The 24,058-nt window shown below is 36.5% G+C and overlaps 1 protein-coding gene across 3 annotated transcripts in view; it reads right to left on the bottom strand.

Moving 5' to 3' along the window:
* The window catches only part of LOC139133652 (jouberin-like), a 58,525-nt gene extending 38,579 nt beyond the window's left edge, over positions 1-19,946 (bottom strand). For all 3 annotated transcript variants that reach the window (XM_070700401.1, XM_070700402.1, XM_070700403.1), the window contains exons 1-11: positions 19,822-19,946; positions 15,959-16,039; positions 14,686-14,755; positions 12,233-12,281; positions 11,557-11,810; positions 10,058-10,272; positions 9,251-9,434; positions 8,589-8,684; positions 7,634-7,736; positions 6,786-6,980; positions 43-168 (exon numbers count right to left, since the gene is read on the bottom strand). In XM_070700401.1, the coding sequence (XP_070556502.1) occupies positions 43-168; positions 6,786-6,980; positions 7,634-7,736; positions 8,589-8,684; positions 9,251-9,434; positions 10,058-10,272; positions 11,557-11,810; positions 12,233-12,281; positions 14,686-14,755; positions 15,959-16,039; positions 19,822-19,834 (1,386 nt within the window). In that variant the 5' untranslated portion in view covers positions 19,835-19,946. The remainder of the gene's footprint in view (positions 1-42; positions 169-6,785; positions 6,981-7,633; positions 7,737-8,588; positions 8,685-9,250; positions 9,435-10,057; positions 10,273-11,556; positions 11,811-12,232; positions 12,282-14,685; positions 14,756-15,958; positions 16,040-19,821) is intronic.
* Positions 19,947-24,058: the final 4,112 nt, after the last annotated feature.

Raw genomic sequence — 24,058 nt, 5'->3', positions numbered from 1 at the left:
TTTTCTTGAAACGACATGCGTCAGAAAATATAGGTTGCGTACCTTTTGAGTTGCAAACATGGATCTGACAGAGGGGTGAAGATTGTCTGGTGGTCGTATGCCTTTTACTGTCACATAGAGTGTGGACGGATAGGGTTGACGTGTTGAATATAACCACCATTGGAAGACCTGTGATAAAACAAAAGAATATAGATTACCTACATAAGATGGCGCTCTCTAACAAGCCAATACCTATACCTGACAAGATAGGTCTATTTTGTATTTTAACTTTGTCTGTGATGTCCTATTAGCCATTTTTGTATTCAGTCGAACTACATACATTTGTATCAATGAGAAATTGTCCCAGTATACATAGGTGTAGTTCTATTACAGAATATGATAACAAAGTCTGTCATCTGTCACTGAAACAAACCAATTGACTGGTAAGTCGTTTCTACAAATGAGTTCTATTCAACAATTCTACAGCGAATTTCGTTTAAAATATGTCAACTGTTTGGTGAACAATCTTCACTCTGGTGAGCTATCCTAAAGTTCAAATAATTTCATGTGTCATCAGTTTATATAAATAATTAGTTATACTCTGAATACAGACTGTTATTTCGCACAATTTGGCAATTGACAGAAAACAAACATTCACACAATTTAAGTTTGATACAAAAATAACTGCTCATTGCTGTAGCGTTTCCTGTATTTTTCTGTATATAGGTCTGTATTATTAGAAGTATTAAAGATAAAATTTCTTGTTCTTCGCCTAAAATCATGTGAAAGTTCTGAATGTTCCATTGTCAATACAGCCTCTATGTGTTAATGTCTATGGCTATTGTTGATGACTGGACACTAATGGGATGGGTCTTTACGTAAAATTTATTTTGATGCTGACAGCTAATATTTGAGCCTGAAATTATGAGCGGATTTTGTGGAAAAGTGTTTTATGGTTCTGATCATTTTGACACAAGAGTCACAATTTGACACAAGAAGTCAACAAGAGGAATAGGCAAAGTACTGCTCTACGCAACGATAACAGACTTAGCAGTATTCAAAATACATCAAAACTCTCTAGGTTATGTTAAAAAAGTGCAAGTGACAACTGTTTGATCTATACTACTTCAATAGACTGGGCCATCAAAACAATAAAAAATAGCGTCAATGACACTGCAGCTCCCATCCTGGACTATTTAGTGTTTGTTCTCTGGTCAGATATTTGAACATGTGTGAAAGGGATAAAGTGCATGAAGTGAAAATACTTAAATGAAATGTACTGGAGACAGTGAAATATGTTTAATGTAATTATTCAGAATATAAAATGGAAAAAAATACAGAATTAGATATATCGAATACTGTGATACAACCAGTGTTCCCGCTAAGGCTTATTTGCGCGCCAATTGCGCAGTGTCTCCGACTGCTCTCGCAGTGAAATTTCATGTTTTGCGCAACTTTAGTCTCAGTCATTTCGATCGGTAGTTTTGGAAACGATAACTCGGGGCGAAATGTGCGATCTCGGCGTAGATTTTACTTCCGCGTTTCGGGTTTAGCGCCCATTGGTGGCGCAGTTGCCACCAATGTTCATTGTACGTTGTGACGTACCTCAGTAAATTAGCATATACATGAACGGACCCAGCTGTGAGACAATAATCCGACGTATCTCAAGTTGCGCACCCTCTTGAAACCTCAGAGGGAACACTGGATACAACCATTAACTCAACAAGTCATTTACAATGACATAGTCCCCACTTGTAATAGGAGTATTAGTCTTGATGGGGCAGGAAAATGTGGTCATTAAGAAGTATCACTGGAGTGTATATGTTGAGATCTATGGGCACATAGGTCTATGTCGTTGTTCCCAATTTGAAACACATGAGGCATGTCTAAGTTATGGTTCTAAATCGGGAAAAAGATCAGACCTCTAGCAGTATTGGCCAGCCAAGAAATACATATGCGCATTATAAATGAGGTACAAGATGTGACATCTTAAGGTCTAATATCCTATCAAAATTGGAGGGTATAGAACTTGTGGTTACTGAAATATGCATATATATGTATAATCAAAGTCAAAGGTCATCGAGGTCACATGACATTTTGAAAAAAAAAAATTACATTGCTAATTAATCCCTATATGCCAAAAAATCAGATCTCTAGCTCTATTCGCTTGCCCAGAATTAGATGTGTACATAATTAATGAGGTAAAGCGTGTGTTGTCATAAGGTCTCCCATCCTACTAAATACAAAGGACATAGCACTTGTGGTTACTTATTCATTGACATAAACATATATTTTAGGTAAAAGGTCATCGAGGTCACATGACATTTGGTCAAAAAATTGTATTGCTAAGTTACCCTATATACCAAAATCAGACATCCAGCTCTATTGCCTCGCTCAGAATGAGATATGCGCATAATTATTGAGGTACAGTATGTGGCGTCATCAGGTGTCCCATCATACCAAACATGAAGGGTGTAGCACTTGTGGTTACCGAGTTATGGAAAAATATGTATATTTGAGGTCAAAGGTCACCAAGGTCACGTGACATTTTGTCAAAAAAATTGTTTTGCTAAGTTATCCCTATATACCAAAATTCAGACCTCTAGCTCTATTGGCTCGCTCAAAATTAGATATGTGCATAATTAATGAGGTACAATATGTGGCGTCATAAGGTGTCCCATCATACCATACATGAAGGCTGTAGCACTTGTGGTTACTGAGTTATGGACAAATATGTATATTTGAGGTCAAAGGTCACCGAGGTCACGTGACATTTTGTCAAAAAAATTGTATTGCTAAGTTATCCCTATATACCAAAAATCAGACCTCTAGCTCTATTGGCTCGCTCAAAATTAGATATGCACATAATTAATGAGGTATAATATGTGGCGTCATAAGGTGTCCCATCATACCATACATGAAGGCTGTAGCACTTGTGGTTACTGAGTTATGGACAAATATGTATATTTGAGGTCAAAGGTCACCGAGGTCACGTGACATTTTGAAAAAAAATTGTATTGCTAAGTTATCCCTATATACCAAAATCAGACCTCTAGCTCTATTGGCTCGCTCAAAATTAGATATGCGCATAATTAATGAGGTACAATATGTGGCGTCATAAGCTGTCCCATCATACCATACATGAAGGCTGTAGCACTTGTGGTTACTGAGTTATGGACAAATATGTATATTTGAGGTCAAAGGTCACCGAGGTCATGTGACATTTTGTCAAAAAAATTGTTTTGCTAAGGGATGGACCATTAGACCTTGGGAGGGGGGGTGGTCACAATGAAATTGTGAAATTTTTTTTTTTACTATTGTAAATTTCTGAAATTTTTTTTTTCCAATTGAGATTAGCTGTGCAAATTTTTTTTTTCAGAGTAAATTTTCAGATTTATAATTTTTTTTTAGTTGGTCGCAAAGATGTCACAAAGATGTGATGCCAAGCACCACGAAGCGGTCACGGGGGGGGGGGAGGTCAGGAGAGGGGTGTCCCCTTGCTGCTGTTGGAGCTTTTGAAATATAGAGATTAAAATGGTGTTATTTGGTGGCACTTGGGGAGTATTTTTGCGGGGGGAGGTCAGGAGGGGGTTCCCCCTCCTGCCGTTGGAGCTTTTGAAAAATAGAGATTAAAATGGTGTTATTTGGTGGCACTTGGGGAGTATTTTTGCGGGGGGTGGTCAGGAGGGGGTTCCCCCTCCTGCCGTTGGAGCTTTTGAAAAATAGAGATTAAAATGGTGTTATTTGGTGGCACTTGGGGAGTATTTTGCGGGGGGGTGGTCAGGAGGGGGGTGTCCCCCCTCCTGCCGTTGGAGCTTTTGAAAAATAGAGATTTTAATGGTGTTATTTGGTGGCACTTGCTGGGAGCATTTTGCGGGGGGAGGTCAGGAGGGGGGTGTCCCCCTCCTGCTGTTGGAGCTTTTGAAAAATAGAGATAAAAATGGTGTTATTTGGTGGCACTTTGGGAGCATTTTTTTCGGATAACACATCTTCCTCTGAAACATGGTCTTCTTGCTCCTCAGTAGCTTCCTATAAGTTTTGAAAATTGACTATTTTGGTTTCCTGGCTTCCCTTTCTACTGCGTGGTGAAATGCCCATTCACCCCACCAAACATCATGCATATCTCATGATTTACAATTGATTTTGACAAGCTGAGAAGCTAAAATAAGCTAAATAATATAGTTAAAAATGCATATTTGTGTTTTTAGAGCAATTGATGCACTTTTTTGATCAAAACATCTATTTCTCTGTAGCAGCATGTCCAAATTGATTGGATGAGTATAGATGTGTTGAAATTTCAATATTTGTCTTTTTAGGGCAATTTATGCCATTCATGGTCAAAAAATCTGTATTCTCTGAAAGGGGTTGTCCAATTTCTTTGAAATTTGCTACACAAAAACGATTATTCATGCAGATTTATTCAGTATTTGCTATCGAGAAACTTTCAAAGTTCAACCCTTTTGTGTGTTTTTGTGTTGGGATTTGTTGGATAGATGGCATTCTACGTAGTGTATTGTTGAATGTTAAAACATGTGTTTCTGTTGTTTTTTGAGGCTGTTTTTTGAGAAAAAAGAATTGAAAATGCCTTTTTAAAAGCAAAATAATACATAATGACTTGATATGTTGTTTTATCATTATTGACGTGTTTCTACTTGTTCAGCCATTCTTGCATTCATCATTGCAATAAAATGCTGTGAAAAAAATGAAACTGATGTAGCCTGCATCTGTTTACCTTGATCTTAAAAGGCAAATACAACTTTCTGTCTTGACAACCATACCATAGTTTCAATGTTTTACCTAGTGTACCTGCTTGGTTTGTACGCAGGAAACAAGTAGAAAACAGGCTCTATAATTTCATAATTTTCAAGTGATCAGAATACAAAAGTCCTGAAAAGCTAAGATAATCACAACTTCCAGTATAAGGGATACAGTCACTCTAAATGTATAAATTACAATGAAAAATGTGCCTGGAGGATGTACTAAAAAATACAGAAAGTTGCTTTCTGTCGGTAAAATCTAAAAAAATCCAAATTTTAAAGACTTTTGCAGATTTTTTTTTAGGCCTTTGTCTTCTGATTTATTTTTTTTTTATTTTGCAAACTAGTTTGAAGATTTTTTTTTTCCTAACTTTTTGCTCTGAAAATTTTTTTTTTCTGTTTTTGACCACCCCCCCTCCCAAGATCTAATGGTCCGTCCCTAAGTTATCCCTATATACCAAAAATCAGACCTCTAGCTCTATTGGCTCGCTCAAAATTAGATATGCGCATAATTAATGAGGTACAATATGTGGCGTCATAAGCTGTCCCATCATACCATATATGAAGGGTGGTAGCACTTGTGGTTACTGAGTTATGGACAAATATGTATATTTGAGATCAAAGGTCATCAAGGTCACATGACATTTTGTCAAAATATCTGAGATATCTGTGTGAACGGATGGACTCACGGATGGACGAACAGACGGACATGACCCAATCTATAAGCTCACTGGACTTCATCCGTGGGGACTAAAAATTGTGTCACTGCATCCTTTTTGCAATATGAATACGATGAGAAACTAAATTTTTATTTTTCGTGGCCTTATACATGGGAGTCTATGGAGATCTGCCTTATACATGGGAGTCTATGGACTTGTAAACTAAAAATATGCAAATTTCACCACGATTTGCCCAAATTTGGCAAAGGTCACTCCTATGCACTTCCATACCAAGTTTCAAATCAATCGGACTTGTGGTTTCAGAGCAGGAGATTTTTTGACCAAAAATGGGAGAAAATTACAAAAAAATTCATGAAAAATAGCAAGTCCAAGATACTGACCCAAGATGTGCACAATCATTTCATGTCAGCCCAAAGTACTTACATGCTAATTTTTCATGTAATCTGCTCAGTGGTTATTGAGTTTTTTCAATTTTGACTGTTTTTTACATTTTTTCACTTAATTTGCATATTTTTGGCAATGACAACTTCATTTGAACAAAATCTCATCTACAGCCCATCATCCATGTACACACCAAATATCAAGATGAAATGTACAGCGGTTTTGGAGTTTTTGATGTTGACGGACAGACATACAGACATACAGACATACAGACATACAGACATACATACATACAGACATTTCCCTAGCCTATAAGAATAGCTTCCATTGCCATATATACATATGGCTATGGGAGCTAAAAAGTTGTAACTTTTTCATAATATACATGTAACAAGATCCACAAATAATTGTGAGATCAATATTGACCAGTGGTATCATTAAAGCTCCATAAGCTGTATCTTTTGGCTATTTTTTCAGAACTTTTGTTTTGTGGTTTCCCTACACTTTCTGCATTGAATCCGTAAACTGTAATTTAATACCAAGTATTTAACATATCAACACAACATATATGAGTATAATCTACATTGTTATTGTTGAAAATTGTATTCAAGTCCGGACTAGAATTCATTTGTAAACTATAAACAATGATCATTACACACATTCCAGCTGTGTTGACAAAATGAATACTCGAAATTTCAGCATGACAAACGGATTAGGGTCAGACACGGTGGTTGATATACAGAAGCAGAATACTGAAAACTTGCCACAAGTTACAGCTTATGTCCCTTTAAAATAACATGTTCACAGGCTTTTACAAAGAGCATCACAAACTTGAACTTTGCACATATAGTACTCAATACATGTAATTGCAATGTTTACACGTTGTATTTCCACAATCTTTGAGCCATGAAAAATCACAAGTTGTTGCCATTGACCTTTAATATATAATAAGTAAACTCTACAGTGAGTACAAGTGTGAAATATTTACCTCATTGGACCCTGGTTTCTTTCTGTAGTTCACTGGTGGGTAGAAGAGTTGCAGCCTGATTTTCTTCTCTGTGTTCGGAGCGTTGTTGGAGCCGACGAGTTTCAGGAATGCCCAGGCTATCCTGTGCCATCCACCTTCACTCTTGGCATTGTTGTAATTCATGCTAGCTGCATTCATGCTCACAAAATCTAGCAGCTGAAATCAAGAATTGTGGTGAAAAAGTTGAGAAAAATCACTTGTTTAGATCATTTTTACAAAGAGTCAATCCGATATAAAATGTGTTGGATACATATACAAAGAATAATCTGACAAATCACATAGAAGTATATCAACTGTTGTGTTGCCGTTAAACAACTGATCACTTCTTTTCTGTCAGTTTTGAAATTTCACAGAATATTAAAATATGGGTGACAGGTTCGAGGAATCACACCATACTACATCCCGTACTGGTATATACGCACATGTACGTTCTCTGCTATAAAAAAGCTAAAAAATACTGTTTCAGGTTGAGGGCGCTGTTCAATGATCTGAACACATTCTGACTATAGTGTACATGTTTATGAAGTTAGTGACTTCAGAGTACTGTGTATAACACTGCTATGCTTACAGTGATAAAAAAAGGCTGGCTGTGGAACAACAAAGTTTTGCAATGTCTTTACATTAGTACTTCAAGTGACATAAAACATACTTCACACTGAAAATTATAAGCTTAAAATAATTATTTGTTATGACAATAGAATGCTGGATTGAAAGAAAGTTGAATGAAATTAAATACATCCAGCCATACATTTATCCTTGAAATTTCACGTACTTATGGAAGGCTTTCAATTTCAACTTCTCTAACTTACCTCAAAGAAAACTATAACCTTTGGATAACTTTCATGAGTTTGTAATAAATAGAGGTAGCTTTCATTGAAGAGGAGAAGTTCTTCCCAGGCTGGAATCACAGTTCTGAAACAGCAGAGATATCAATATCCATTGGTGTAAATGCATGACAACAACAAGTTACATGATACACATTTGCAATTCGATGGATTTGTCCAGGTCCTGTGTATTGTTTAAGTCATTGTACAAGACAGCGGAAGTGTCATGATGTTCAAGGTGTTACCATAGTTTTTGAAAATCATGTTCCTATGTTTGATGACCACAGTAAGATTAGACTACTGTACATACAAGTAGACATATAGTAACACTTGCTACCCTGAAAATACAAACATGCTTTCAGATATTCGTGCAAAGGAGAAAATAATTGCCTTCCTGCACAGCTGGAGTGGATAATTATTGGCTATTAAACCTTTGAGCACCAAAGTCAAATTTTGTCACCTATATCAACATATACACCAGTCAATTTTTTTCTAATTTTTGCTTAAATTTTGATAAAGATCTTAAGCCAATAAAATGTGATGTTCATTTGGTCCAAAATTGTCAAAAAATTTACAGAAAAATTCACAAAATTGGTAAAATGTTGCACACTATAATTTTGGTGGGAAAAATTGCAGCACTCAAAGGGTTAAAGCAGAAGAAATTTTACAGTTATCTCCCTAAGAAGGACAAGATTTCCTGTTTATGGTTTAATGTGATTGGTGCAAGGTAAACCGGAGGCACAGTATACCAATACAAGGCACAGTTATCAGGGAATGTATTTTTTTGCTTGGGCAGACAACACCTCAAATTTCAAGTTACCTGCCAAGATGTCTGGAAATTTTCAACAAATTTACTATGTACACTGTCACCACACAACATGATAAGGACAGTAGAAGGGCACATGTGTCATGGCTTGCAGAAAGGAAGTACAACACTTACTTTCTTTTCTTGAAGTCAAATGGTTGCGTCATTATCGGAAGAATAAAGTCAACGTTGTCATTCTCTTTTTCGTAATACGACGCCACTGCTCTTGAGCTGTAGACAGAGGAAGAGGCAGACTTGAACTACATGCCATCACAGTGAACTCAAAACAGATTAAAAATTAATATGGATAATACTCATGGATAAAGAAGGAAACAGTTTGTACCAAAAAAATTGGAAAGACATGAACACGAAAAGTCCGTGACTGAACTGTGCTGACGGGCTGATGCATGAGGTCAAGTGATGCACATAATAGTGTGGTACCAATATCATGATACATAGCTTAACAAAGAAGTGTATGGTTTATTACATGCTAATGGAAATTTCCATGAACAAATTTGATATGGATTAGGGTTCATTACACTGAAACTCAACCAAACACTCTGGTTAATATATCATTATTTGCATTATTTCATTGTGTCATTATGAGAAATGTTTGTTTGGTTTGGTTCTTTAACTCAAAAAGATACATGTACATGTATATTAAACAGTCCCTACAATTTGTTCTGAACTATGCTTCTTGCATCGGACCATATATCCAACAGCAAAAATCTTCACTAACTCACAACCTCATTTACTTTGGAATAAGAGAATATTCCAGAAAAGCACATGTCACCTACCTGTCTTTTTTCTTGACATACTGTCCTGTGTCCTGGTCCACAATGTGGACTCTCACAACAGGATGGGTTAAATTGAGATCTGTTTTCAGTCTGTCTGATCTGTGTATGTACAGGCCAAGCACACGGCTGTCATCTACAGGGGGCGCTGGTTCCTCATCAGGTGGTGTATCCTCCTCTGTAGCAGCTGTGCAATGAAATGATAAGTTAAAGATTACGGGAAATAGAAATGAAAAAAGATGAAGTTGATTCATGGGGGATGGGGTTTTGTTGTGTCACCTCAATACTGACTTGTACAAGAATTTTTGCACAATGAAAGACTCCATGCACTTAAAAGTCATACGATAAAATGATCTTTTAAGTGCAATCTCAGATTCTGAGGCGGATACAACCATATATTGTTGCTAGACTGAAGTGAGTTGCAGTCCTGTGACTGCAAGATGACATGTTTATCCTGTCACCCCATTTTCCTGTATGGAGATCTTATCTTGCCAAAGAAACTATTAGGGTTGCAACAAATATTTATGTATATTGCCATGCTAGTTCCTATTTTATAATTCATGACTCAAATTCAGCAAAGCTACTCAAAGCAGAGTTTTGGGGGCAAACAACACTATCACATACGTGCATGTAATCCTGTAATTCCTGATACACTACAAATAGATCAAACCAGGGACTTTTGAGTGACTATATACCAGTCCAGAAATAAACACTATACAGGGCTGAGGTTGCACTGAAGTTTAAGAAGTATGCTCAGAAACATGCATACACAAACGGCATTCTTTGACAATTTTGATGTTTACACTGTACCTTTCTTTTTCTTCTTTTTCTTTGTTTTTCTTGGAGTACCTGCCGTGGATGTCCTCTCACCGTCATCCTCTGTTTTTGTGGCTTCATCAGCGGATTTGATTTTTTCAATTTCATCCTCCGTCTTTTCATCGTCTGGAGTTGGTGAACTTGCTTTGGGTTTTTTCTTCTTTGTCTTTTTCCTTGGCGTGTCTTCAAGCTCTGATATTGTCATCTCTCTGTAACAAATTTTTTTGATTTGTTTTGACAAAAACTGGAGGAAACACACTTCATACACTCACACACTAACACACACACAATCAGAGCATTCTCTTTTTCAAAACATATTGGTGGTCACACACACAAAGAGATGGATTATATATCCCTAACTCTTACACTGAAATGGGAAAAGTGACATCAGCAGAAAACAAAACAATGTGTGATTATGGACAGCTCTACCTATCACCCTTCATACATTGTTGTCATTTGTTGTTCACACTCACTAACACCATTTCATGCAACAATCCACACTAAACTGATTTTATCCATATAAAAACACACTCTGTGTGTACATACACACATACTCAGTACAGTATGCATATAAGTATTGCAGTATTTTCTGTGCTCAAACTGTTCTCAATATGAAGGATGGTTGAGGCCTCATTTGCTGTATACTTTTTGCATTTTACTTACAAAAATTTTCGGAGAGAGGTTTTTGATTCCAGTTACTAGGCCATATTGTTGGAAGTGTAACTTTTTCAATCCTTGGTGATGAATTTGATCAATTTAATCTAGGAGCTTACACAGATATTTACGGCAGCCATATTTGGTTTGCAACTCAAATACCAGTATTATTTAGTTGTCAAAAATGTAAGTTGTGCTTGAAAGACATTCTGTAATTACACTTAAGTGTGCATTTTGACAAAAGTTGCATTTGATTTCAAACCACCTTATCAGAAAACATCTAAAAATATGTGGCTTATGGGGCTTTAAAGTGCTATGTGACATCCTTGTCATCACAGAAATCAGTACTTGTCAGAGCATGCCGTTAATCCTTTTCCTGCCAGACAGTATTAAGACTATTACTTCCCCATCAGCCAAGTCAGTAAAAAGCAGTATTGAGCCTAAACATGACGTGTTTTCACCCGCTTGGCTTGGTATGTTATAGCATCTTTAGTCCAAAAAAATCAACAGCCTTCAAATTTACAGTATTATGTTAAAATACGCTATATGGAATATGTTGTGTTGCATTAATTTTAACCATCTTGACCTGATGGTGAAATATGGACTTGGCAGGAAAAGGGTTAATGGTAAACATATACAAACAGACCCCCTATGTAACGTTGCATTGTACTACAGCTTTGTATGGGTCCAGCATTTTTCAGTCTTGCCTTAACTCTTTCTAACACATCAGGAAATCTCACTGACAATGACCTTGCATACATTTCTTTCAAGCTTTGGACATACATGTACTGGGAGGGAGAATTAAGTTTGAGTCACTGAACAATGAATAAATTTCTCACCCATCATCAGAAAGCACCGCCTTCTTTTTCACTTTCTTTTTCGCAGATTTTTTCGGTGTGTCCAGCTGACTGTCCAAAGCGGTCTCTTCAATGTATCCTTCATTTGGAATGCCGGATTCCTTAGCATGTGACTTCTTTTTGTTTTTTGTATTTTTTCTTGTCCTCGGCGATTCATCTTCATTGTAAATGTTGGCGGCCATGGAAGTGTCCTCTGTGTCTTTTTTGATCGATTTTCCAGATTTGATAGTTTGCAGCTTGATTAACGATAACAAAATATTTTATAAGTGAAAAATTACCAGTGAAATCTTGACATAAACTATCTTAGATTCAATTCTTATAACCTTCGCAAACACGTATCTTACAATCTCTATAGATTTGATATGCAAGCTAACCATACCTTTTGACAATTTTTCAGTATTTTTCTCCCTTGTTATGTTTTCATGTTACATGGCAAAGTTTATTGGCGAACTCCCCATGCACACTAAATACCTGATTGTCTTGTCAGCATAGCAGATAAAGCATGCAAAATTTGCTAATGTTACTGTACACAAATGAATTCGTTGTGAAACAAATTACTAATATTTGAGATAAATATAATTTGCGGCCCACATGTAAATATCCACAATGCTAGGATTCAGAAAAATCCATTAAGAAATTGATAAAACAATTTTCTTACCAAGAGTTCTTCAGTTGCTTTGTTTTTGGATTTCTTCTTCTTTCCATCACTGAAAATGTTTTAGAGTAGAAAGTTATTGTTGATAAGTGATTACAATTGTAATATACTGTACCAGTACATGTATAGAAGTATCTGTGTATATTATCTTAAACAGCCACTGGAAAGCCCAAATGTGATTTCACAGCTACATGTACATGACACAGCTGAGAATATTTTTTGAGTAAAACAGAAAAGTACCATTGTGGGTGGATAGGGTTTGCAACAGCAACACTTTCGGTGACAACTTAAGTAAAATGTGCAGTTACACCCTTGGGTATTGAAAAAGTGTCCTAAACAGAGAGGTGTAATACTATACTAGACAGGTAAACATGTAAATTTAGTAAAGAACCGTTTTGTCCCTGATGGTGAGGTGTACTAATCAGATAGGTACCCATACTGTGAGGTTTGACATTACTTCAATCAAACTAAAACTATGGACTGTGGTCCCTTCTTCACTGTTAAACCAACTGTTAGCCTGAACACTGTCTGTACTACATGTTAATCTGCACAGGATGTCCAAAGGCCACAAAAGACAAACTTTTTGGTACACCTGAGTGATTTACAAAGGGAGTGAGAAGACGTAAAAAATAAATGATGTATATGTCTGATATAAAGTTTTATCACAAAAGATAAATACTACGCACTGTGAAATGCCTAACAAGTTAGCTGGATATATTTTCTGAACAAATGTGGGACAGAAATTTGAAATTTTACAGCTGTGGTAGCGAAGACTGGAAAAGACATGTCATTTCCAAATTGGCAACTCTGACATATCATGCAGGTTTGTTTAAAATTACAGATCAGACAGAAATAGACATCCTGAACAACAAAGTTCAATTTGTAACAAAAATAAACAGTATTTAAGGTGGTATGGGCTAGGATATGTAACATGTAATATCATTACATGTATGTGATGGGACTTTTCATGGTGGTAAAAGTCAAGATAAACTGACGTACAGTGTACATGTTCACTGTAAATTAAAGGGACATAAGCTTTAACTTGTGGCAAGTTTTTCAGTATTCTGCTTATGTATATCAACTACCGTGTCTGACCCCAAATCTGTTTGTCATGCTGAAATTTTGAGTATTCTTTTTGTCAACACAGCTTGTATGTGTTTAGTGATCATTGTTTGTTTACAAATGAATTCAGTCCGGACTTGAAAACAATTTTCAACAATAACAATGTAGATTACCGGTATACTCATATAGGTTGTGTTAATTGATATGCTAAATACTTGGCATTAAATTACAGTTTACGGATTCAATGCAGAAAGTGTAAGGGAAACCACAAAACAAAAGTTCTGATAAAATAGCCAAAAGATACAGCTTATAGAGCTTTAAGGAAATAACAGTGCATTAGCAACTCCAAGTAGACATGTACGTATTGCCAGAGAGGGAAATAACTGCATGCCTGCTTGGGCAGGTAGAGTGTTGGCTAGGCTTGTGAAATTTTTCAGTAACCTGCCAAAATAATCACAGATTTTTGATTTTCTAAGCAAAAGTCCAAGTATCCTTTCTATACAAATTGCAAGACATAATTATCAGGGCAGATGGTAATTTGCTGAGGCAGGTAGCTTTACACAGTTATCTGCCTGGATGCATGTCTGTTATACTCAACAATCCTACACTGTACATGTAGTTTCTGCAAAGGCAGTAATATTTAATTTTTTTTCAATTTTTTGCTTTCTAAGATTAACCACAGTTTCTTCTTCAACTCTAACAAAGCATGTTGAAAGACATAGACTGTCACATCACTACTTCACATTCATCTACTTCTGATCTCTTCACTAGACACTGTTTACAAACCCATTAAGTCATCGCTGATGACACGGTCCCTGCTCGCACCATTAATTGACATGCAAATGCACACTACAATTCAATGTCTGTGTGCCAAGTTTGAATGAAATCTGTTCAGGGATAGTTGCGTTATGGTTAAAAAACATGAAAAAAAATCGCTACAAAATGGCCACCAGGTGGCCATATTGGATCATATCACAAAATAAATTGACGTGCATATATATGCAATAGTACTTTATCTGTGTACCAACATTGAACGAAATCTGTTCAGGGTTAGTTGAGTTATGGTTCAAAAACATGAACAATTTGCAAAACAAAATGGCTGCCCGCAGCCATATTGGATTGTATCACGAATAAATTGATGTGCACACCGGTATGTATCGCACAGTACTTTATCCTTGCACAAAGTTGAAGAAAATCGGCTCAGGGATGACAAAGAAACAGCTGCTAATGGAAAGACAGATGGACAGACAGACGTATGGACGGGACGCAATCTATAAGTCCCCGCCGGACTGTGACAAACATCTATCATGATGCACTTCACATTGTTGCGCATTCATTGACAAATACAAATAAGTGCAAACACACAATCCAAATTTATGATGTATCAATCTCACCTCTGAGATTTATCCACAGCTGCTTTCAAGAGTTCTTCGATTTTAGCTGTTTTTGGATCAGACTGCGGAGCTGCAAATAACAAAAATTTCAAAAATGTTAACTGTTTATACAACGTCATTGTTTTTACTACGTATAACCTTCACATTCTGATATATTGCCAGAGAGAGGGGGGCTAGGGGTTGCTCTTGCGCTTCCTCCTGTACTTTGTTGGTTGAAGGGCTAGTACATGTAGCTGTGACTTTCAATGATTTATTCACTTTTTGGTTTGTATGACAGTTTAAAGCTCTTTTTTTCTATTCTAAACCACATGTTGAAACACACAGTATTTAGTTTGTCTACTCGATGTCTATACATGCAAAATGTACTGATATTGTTACGTTTGAATTCTAGTCCGGAACAGAATTCACTTGTCAACAGTAACAATGCCATTTAACATGTAAAGGCAGAATACTGGGCATACCAAAATTCTTTGGAGAGCAGAACAGGAAACTGTGGTTGACCATTACACACAAATATGGTGAAAAATCAAAAGTTACAGCTATTGGCCCTATAATAAAATTTTTCTTTCTTGACAATTATATATTCATGCACTCATCAACACAAAGATATGAGACACTTTTTCCAAGGTTTGCACTAAAATACAAGGTACAGATACATGTATCCCTGAGTTTGATATCACAACTCCTCTGTTGCATCTATGTATATGGCAGGAAAGTGGGTCATTTTTCACTCATACATGGACATCATTCATGCCTGTTGACATAATATGACTGCTTTTCAGATGATTTCACATGACCCATCAATGATTGAATTTTGAAATCTTTATGAATAAGAAATCACTCGGTGATATAGGTCCTGAAATTGAGCCAATGTGGGATATGAAAGCATACATGTATATACTATATAGGAAATTGTATGGCAAAGCATTTAATATGAAATGATTGTCACAATATATTCAAAATGTTGCGACATGATATGGAAATTCACACATAAAACATTTAAAATTGGTCTTTTTATTGGTAGCAGCCCACTACGCTATCTGAGGTACAGCATTTGCAGAGCTTTCAAAGCAAAAATGAGACTTGATATTATCCATCACACTAAGCTTCATGTCACTATTTGACATTTTGTGCTGATACAGAAATGTTTTTGCGTGAGTCTATAGGCTTGCTTTATTGTCAGTTCATTCCTGACGCAATTTCTGTTGTGTTTGTTTGTTTGCGATCAAACTTGACATCTTCAGAGACATGCAATATTGATGTTGGTACTCACAAAGACCACCTTCACTGTCATTTTCCTTGTCAGTGGCCTTGACCTTCTTCTTCTTTTTCCTTGGCAATGGCTTCCGGTCAACTGGTCATGACAGATGATAGCATGGAAACATTTTATTATTTGAAGTTTACGGCTTTGTAATTAATGGTGCAGATGTTGAGAAGCTCATGCTATGAACAACATGTTGGCTTAACATTGAGTTTTTGACTGCAGTGTGGTGAAATAGAAATACGGCAAAGTCTCTCCACAAAGGGAGAGGACGGTGAATAGGGCAATGTTTAGCATTGACAGCAGATGCAAATGGGCTCCCCTAAAACACCTTGGTTACATTTCTAAAATTTGTATGATAGTCTATCATTCCTCAGACACAGAGCAGACATGAAACGTGCCGCACAATGGCCTTGTAGCAGCTTATTGACTAAGTACGTACGTGCAGGTTCTACTTATGTTTGAAAAGAAATGTCTAAACCCTGCTCATGGACATCACAAAGATTTTTCAGTTATCACCAAGGCCGACGGGTGAAAATGCATACTTTTAGTTTGTTACAATATATCCCCTGCTTCTCCCCAATGAATTCAATTGTTTTTACCTTGTCAATTATAAAAGAAAATTCCTTGCCATTAACGAGTAAACATAGGGCCAAAGTCCCTGAAGCTACTATAGACATGGATACAAAATTAAGTATTTCCTGACTGTATGAAATTATCTCACTAAGGTCATCGTAGGGACATGTAAACCAAATATTAAGCTGTCTGACCAGCGGTTTTGAAAAAACAAGCGACTCAACAGTTGACAGAGCTCTGCTGTGTATTGAATAACCTTTTGTGACACATGTATTGATGAAGAAGGTGGATATCTTTGATAGCTCATTTCAGGATGGCCTGACCAAAAATGGAAAAAAATTCCGTAAACATACAGATTTGCATATTTCATCAGACTATATTAGTCTATAATAGCAAATAAACGAGAGTTAATTACATTCTAATTAAAGTAAACAAGACTTGTTTAAATCAAGATTTACGTCATAAAAAAACAGCATATCTGTCAGGTTTTAAAGAATCCTGAGCTGGTTATCTTTTAATATCAGTATTTTAACCCTTTCACCACCATGGTTTGTCCCAAATCCATTGTTTTCTATGGTAAAGTTGGACCTGTATACAGGGAACTGGGGGTGAAAGGGTTAACCTATTAACGAAGCACATTTTACTTTCAAATTAACATCGTAAGTAAGTTCTGTTGAATAAGTTGAGCCTGTAGGTAATCAGAGAAAGCACACAGAAAAGACAAATGTTTGAAACTTAAGAAGTTCAAGGTCATCAAAAGCATTATAATGGATCATGTTACACTTTCATTGCACTGTTTACACAGATTGCATAATTGCTATAAATAGCACATGAGGAATCTTACAGCCCCGCTTTACCATAAAAACCCTATCACTTTGACCACTCTTTTAATTGACCACTCTATTTTTTTCCTCAAAAAATAATCTTATTTTATCCTTTCCAAGTCAACCATAAATGGAAATTAGAACTTTCTCTATCTCTATTTATTTGACCACCCTATGATGACAAACTATTATGAGCAATTTCTTTTAGATAACATAAATGGTGGTTCAGAATGTATCAAAGTTGGGATTCAGGAAAGTTGCCTTTACATGTTTTAATCCTCAATTCACTATGAACTGTCAAAAAAAGTTGAACTTTCTGATAATTCCACACCAAAATTATTTTGGCTTTGATGATTTCCTAATTAATTCAATTATTTAAAATCATATTAATTATTTTTTTCCGGGTGAATTGATAGGGTTTATACAGTACAAGAATTACATACAATGTAAGTCAAACTTTGACCAAAAATGACAAAAAAATTCCTTAAAAATACACATTTGCATATTTCATCACAATTTTAACAAATCTAAGTTGGGTTATCCCTAGGGACCTGTATACCAAATAACAAAGCTGTCCGACCAGCGGTTATGAAGAAGAAGATTTTTAACCAAAAACACCTTTTTTGGCATTAATTTGCCTATTTTCAACAATATCAAAAAATTAAAAAAAATAGTTTCTCAAAATCATATTTTTAATCTACACAACAAATATCAAATCAGTAAGTACTGCGGTTCTCAAGATATTTGAGTGGACGGACGCCTCACAAACGGACATACATACATACATACATACATACATACATACATACAGACTGACGACGGACGCCGGACGGATACCCATCCCAATAGCTTCTATAGACTATAGTCTATAGTAGCTAAAAATAGGAAAGCCAGAAAAATATACATGTACAAGAGGGCATGGACACAGAGAAGACTGGGATTGAACTTGCAGACAACAGGTTCTGATTTCAAAAAATCATGTTGATCCTGGCGATCAAAGTAGTGCACATCCAAATTTACAAAAGATTCAAGTATTTTATATTAATTGGTTTGAAATTTTGTATTTGTATGGAAGCCAGACTGTAAACAGATTTGCTAACTTGTGATCAATATACATATAAACATTCATATGTGTAAACATAGGGGCTATCTTGCGTATTGCTGTGTGTGTTTCCTCCACAAAAGCCAATACTGCCTCTAATACTATGTAGTAAAACCTGGCAACTACTGAATGAATACAAGATCACACGGATGCAAATTAATGTTGAGAAAGTGCATCCTCTAGTGTAGTGCCAGTTAATGTACTGAAGTAGTGCGGCTGCCAGCCAATGGTCAAAATTAAAAGGTACAAGTTAAAAAATTGCATTTTTCAAAAGACTGTGACATGTTGTTGGTATGATCATGGTTAACATGGTATGATTCGGTTCTCACTGACTACCTCCATGATCACACATAGACAATGTCAATATCCTATGTCAGTGTTTACAGTGATCCCGGGAAGTGAAGCTCTGGACAAAAATAGAATTTCAAATCTAAACCTGCTGCGCCATCCCAAGGGCTGAGCCCCAGATGCTATTACTGCTTCGATGTTGATAATATTTATGTTGGTAAAGGACCTTTCTCCTTCTCTAACCCGAACCACAGAACCTCGGGCACAGAACCTCTACCATTTGTACAGAGTCCCTCTGGAACTGTGCTTTGAAATGTTACTTTTTATCAATTTAAAAGCTTTTGTATGCGTTACATTTCCTTCTGGTATTTACTCTTGCATTTAACAAGTTCTTAGAACAAAAGAACGTTTTCCTATTCGCGGAGCTGAGAGCAGGATTTTAGATGTATATGACTCACACCTGACGGAAAGGTCGCGAAGCAAGATGGGAGTGGTCACTGATTTGCCTCTGGCTCATTTGCAGAAATTATTTATAACTTTACAGTAAATGACTTCAACAACGATGTTATCGTGTAAAAAACGTGTGAAATGGGTTAACTACTAGTGAAACGACATTCAAGTTAAGGCCAGCCGCCCACGTAACTAGGACAACCTGGGAAGCGTCGTTGTTGTGACCTATTGACCTCAACTCTGCTTTGTAGTACTTCTCATTACTCATATAACATTACTCGTGCAATACGAGAAGCGCCGTGTTTTCTGTAGTACGCGTGAAATCTTCAAAACATCAGTGACGATGCCAGCAAAACAGTCAAGTAAAATATCGAAGACTAATAGCAGGTATTCATATGCTTAGGCCACACTCGCAAATATCACGATAAATGACAACGGTCAACCGCACAAATCACACTATCGGCTTTTAAATTACAGCCTGACATTTTGAACTAATTAGGTCATTCTAACATTCACGAACGAGGTATCAAGGCATAGACTTATTGGCCAAGTAACAGTTATATTGGAAAATGTTTATCTTGGCTGTGCTCGGTGAGAGACGCCAAATTTAAGGTAAAAACACAAACAAGTCTTACCTTCGACTTCCATGTTTGTTAGTATTCGAGTCCAATTTATGTCCGTTAAAGGGTCCTATTATCATTCGTCATAAGCCGTGCTCTGATTGGTCAAAATTGGACAGCGCAGAACAGGTAAACTGATCTATGTAATGAGTATTACAGGCCAAAAAGAGTCAGTAAAATTGTAATATGAAATGCTTATGGCATCCAATCAACATTTGATCTTTATTCAGCTCTGGGTAATCGTAAATCTCCATTTGCGCGTGAGGAGAGCAATATCTCAGATACTGCTATTGACCAATCAAAATAAATGTTACTGAGAAACTGCTATGTCGCGTTGCATTGTGGGAATATATCTGCTAAGTTACAAGACACCCCAGATCAATGGGTAAAAGGAGACGATGTGGAAAAACGGTCCTGGAAAAACAGACAATTCAAGGCCCAGCCAGTATAATATTAGGGCATTATATAGCATAGAATGAAAAACAATGGTGAAATATTTGAAAAGACTACAAAAATGTTATGCGTGTACTGAGGAGAATGTCATAAAATGATCGCAGGATGACGAAATTTCTCCGTTTCTTTTCTCTTTTTTCCGTTCTGTTTCTTTGTCCGAGGAGTTGTAAGAAGCGTTTCTCTTCTGCGAATCGACTTTCATTACACGCAGTAATTTAGGAACGTTGAAAGTTCAAGGTTAAGTTCAAGTTTGTGTTTTTGTTGTGTTTAGACTCTTAGAATCCGCCTATATGACAAAGACATTGTTACTTTTCAATGGAGTAAAAGAACACCTTTATCGATGCGAACAGAGATAAGCTTAAGGTTTCAAGGGTGCCACGGGAGGTGGTTGAGGTAAAACCTAAGGAACAGTTTCCCTATCATGAACTGTGTGACATTGTCCTGTAATATGCAACATGGTCTATTTATGAAAAGCAGAAGTCGGGCTAGTTAAGGGGACAATGTGAACACGCTAACACTTATGAATGTAGGCTAACCCGAGAGAATTATTATATAAAGTTCTAGTATTCCCAGTCCGGACGTTACAACCCTGCCAGAGATCTCATATCGAGTGATTCATTACGTTTGGTGCCACTGCGTGGAAAATTCAATAAGGCATACGTATACCGCGAGCTGAGATCTACGCACCTTCTTTATGAACCTCGTTGCTTTCTGAAATTCGTAATACCAGCCCTGAATACAATATAGATACAAATTAAATTTATAGATTTATATTTCAAATACGTAAGATTTGCATAATATGAATAGTATCGTACTGTTAAGGGTGATCGAGCCATTAATTTTTTTACCAACAATTTTCATTATTTTTCTCTAACAGTAAGACTTATATGTGAGGGTGATATTACGAAAAAAATCAATATGTCACCAGATTAATTTTGCAGACAGAGGGATTTGAAACACACCCACTTTATCCCATTCGAATGACAGAAATCTCCCGTAAGCGTTGCCCAACCCGATATATTTACTTTCAGTTCCTGTCTTGAAATGCTGCACTTGTTTTATTTACATGTAAACCACATTGAATAACAAATGAAAGTTTTAGCTATTTTCCGCTGAAAATGTGAATAAGAATTTAAATTATCACTTCTCAGGCTTTCCAAAACAACAGTTAAAGCTGTTGCAAACTTAAAAGTAATGACCACGCCTTATCCATACTTTGTAGAATTATTTAGATTTCCAATCCAACAATTTTGTTTATTTTCACTTAAATTATTGTTCAGATATTGCACATTATATGAATCAAACAAAAATATGGGGTCATCAGCCTATTCATAATGCTACATCGCTTAACATCACCCCCGCCCATATGTGAAATGGGAAAAATCACAATTTGATGAGAAATATGTCCTTTTCAAATTATTTTGTTGGGATTTTTAAATACTTTGTAAATATATCGACATTCAAACATTTAAAACTTACAACTCTACGATAATATAATTATCATTCAATCATCACTAACAACGTCCGCTTTCATGCTGAAAGCTCTGACAATAAGTTGTATGAAGATAGGTGTCCATCAAAACCGCGGTGTACTTTTTACAGTGGGCACGGTCCCGTACATGTCACCGGTTATTTGTAACAGTTGATGTGTGATTTTTTAAGAATTTTATCTGCTTTTTACTCTGGAGAATTTTCATCATTTTTAACCAACTCATGGTCAACCATGTCCTGAGTAACAGAGGAGTAAATAAATTTAACTGTACATTTGTTGTTCATAAACAGGGGTTTCCACGGTTTTTTGTTTAGTGTTTGTTTTTGTGCCTTTTTGTGTTTTTTGAGGAAAATGTCACCAAATATTTCGTATGATTTTGAAGCATTTTCACTTACCTCTTGACCGGTCCGTAGTACCGCTGCACGACGATTTTAGACAACATTGCGCCCTCAACGCTTGCCCAACGATCGGGATAGCTTTTATGTTCAAGTATTCGCCGTCACGCGATATACTAATGGAGTGAAATGCTGCTTTGTTTTGCTTTGTTTTGCTTGTGTTTTACATTAATATATCGCGCGATGTTGGTCGACTGATGTAATTCTCTTATAATGTCATTACGCTAGTCGATTAAGCAATTTTTGTGGTTTGCGGTTTATGGTCAAGTGATCAGGGAATGGCAGATACCGGTAGTGTTGAGTAAAGTGAAAATCAAGATCAAAATCAAAATCAAGATTAAAAGTCGGAGGTCACGGGCAAATTTTGGTACTAGAGAACTAAATTACCAAAGATTTACAAATATGGTGTTTCAACATGCTTTGGGGAGAATACCAAGAAGTTGTAATTGACATACAAACAGTTACTGTCCCTGAACCGCACCTGCAGAATATCATCTCATTCAAGACTTACCGGTGAGTTTTTCCAAAAGATAGGTAAAGCCCCTGCCCCAGCTTGCTTTCGACTGCCCTGGAGAGATTTTAAAACGCCCTAGGTCGGCTGACGCGCGCTCTAGAAACGTCAACCATCTCCTGGCATAGTATAATGAAAGCATTAATTTTCCGAGGTTTTTTTTCAAGGTGTGCCTGAAAAACTGAATAAATGTGAATAACTCTCGTTGCCGATATGCGGCAAACGCAAAAATGTTAGGGTTGTGTAAGTTGTGTACTGAAGGGAAAACCTTGTCAGTCACCGATGATTTTTATGGAAACGAGAATTGACATTTTCTGCAAAGCCATAGCTAAACTGAACATTTCCATATTCAAATGATATTCATATGCACATATATTAATCTGGTAAATATTATTCCCACCTAAACCCCAACGTAAGCACGTTTGTCCTCACTAGTACGTGCTGGATGATGTCTTTGAAGGGAATGGCACTGCGAAAATTGTCACTTCAATACGCTCGGTTAGAATTTTTAAAACGCTATACAAACTACAATGACAGTACCGGGCGCTTCTGGAAATATGTCAGGACAGATTTTTCTTCGGCATACGTGAAAGTAAAGTTTTACTTTACACTTTTTCTGAAAGAAATTTTATAGACTTTCGACTTCATTAATTTAGTTTGCTGGCAAAGAATGTGAGTAAAAAATTGTTACTGAGTCAAAAGTGACATTTGCTTCTATCTATATATTTGTTCACTGAAAATTGAATTATTCATGTCGTAGACTAAATTATAACACGCCACATGCTCATTCCGTGTCACGATTCGCCAGAGTACGTCACGTGACGAGAAAATAGATACGTCCAGTCCCCACGAGATCGACAAAAGTGACGTCAGAGAGTATTTTGAACAGCCGTTCACTTTCAAAATCAAGAGTGAAAATAAGGGGTCACCGTGCAAATTTTGGTACTAGAGAAACAAATTACCCTAAATTTACCGATATTTGAAATTCAAAATGGCCGCCATCCCTGTGTTAACTCTATGGAGAAAAATACAAATTTCGGTTTTCAAAAAACTAAGACGGCGAAAGTTTTTCTTATTCAAAGGGCTTCAAAATTAGCCCCCGCAAGTGGTAGATAATAAAAGAATTGTAAAAGCGCGAGTCCGAATATCTGTCCCCGAGGCGCGTTCTACCTGCACCTTAATCATTCTTTTTCCGACGTGTTTCTCCTGATTTCATATAACAAAAGAGTGGGATCTAGATCTTGATAAACTTCAGCAGATCCACATAAATAAAGCCAATAACTGACGGACGCGGTTACGAAAAAGTGTCTCAGAAATTCCAATAACTAATCGAAACAGAAACGTCAAACGAAACAATGCTCCATGTCAGAACACACTAAACAAACTTCATGACATCCACGT

This window comes from Ptychodera flava, chromosome 5, assembly GCF_041260155.1.
Source record: "Ptychodera flava strain L36383 chromosome 5, AS_Pfla_20210202, whole genome shotgun sequence".
Lineage (NCBI taxonomy): Eukaryota > Metazoa > Hemichordata > Enteropneusta > Ptychoderidae > Ptychodera > Ptychodera flava.
Note: the sequence above shows the minus strand (reverse complement) of the source record. Positions and strands in the feature narration are given on the sequence as shown.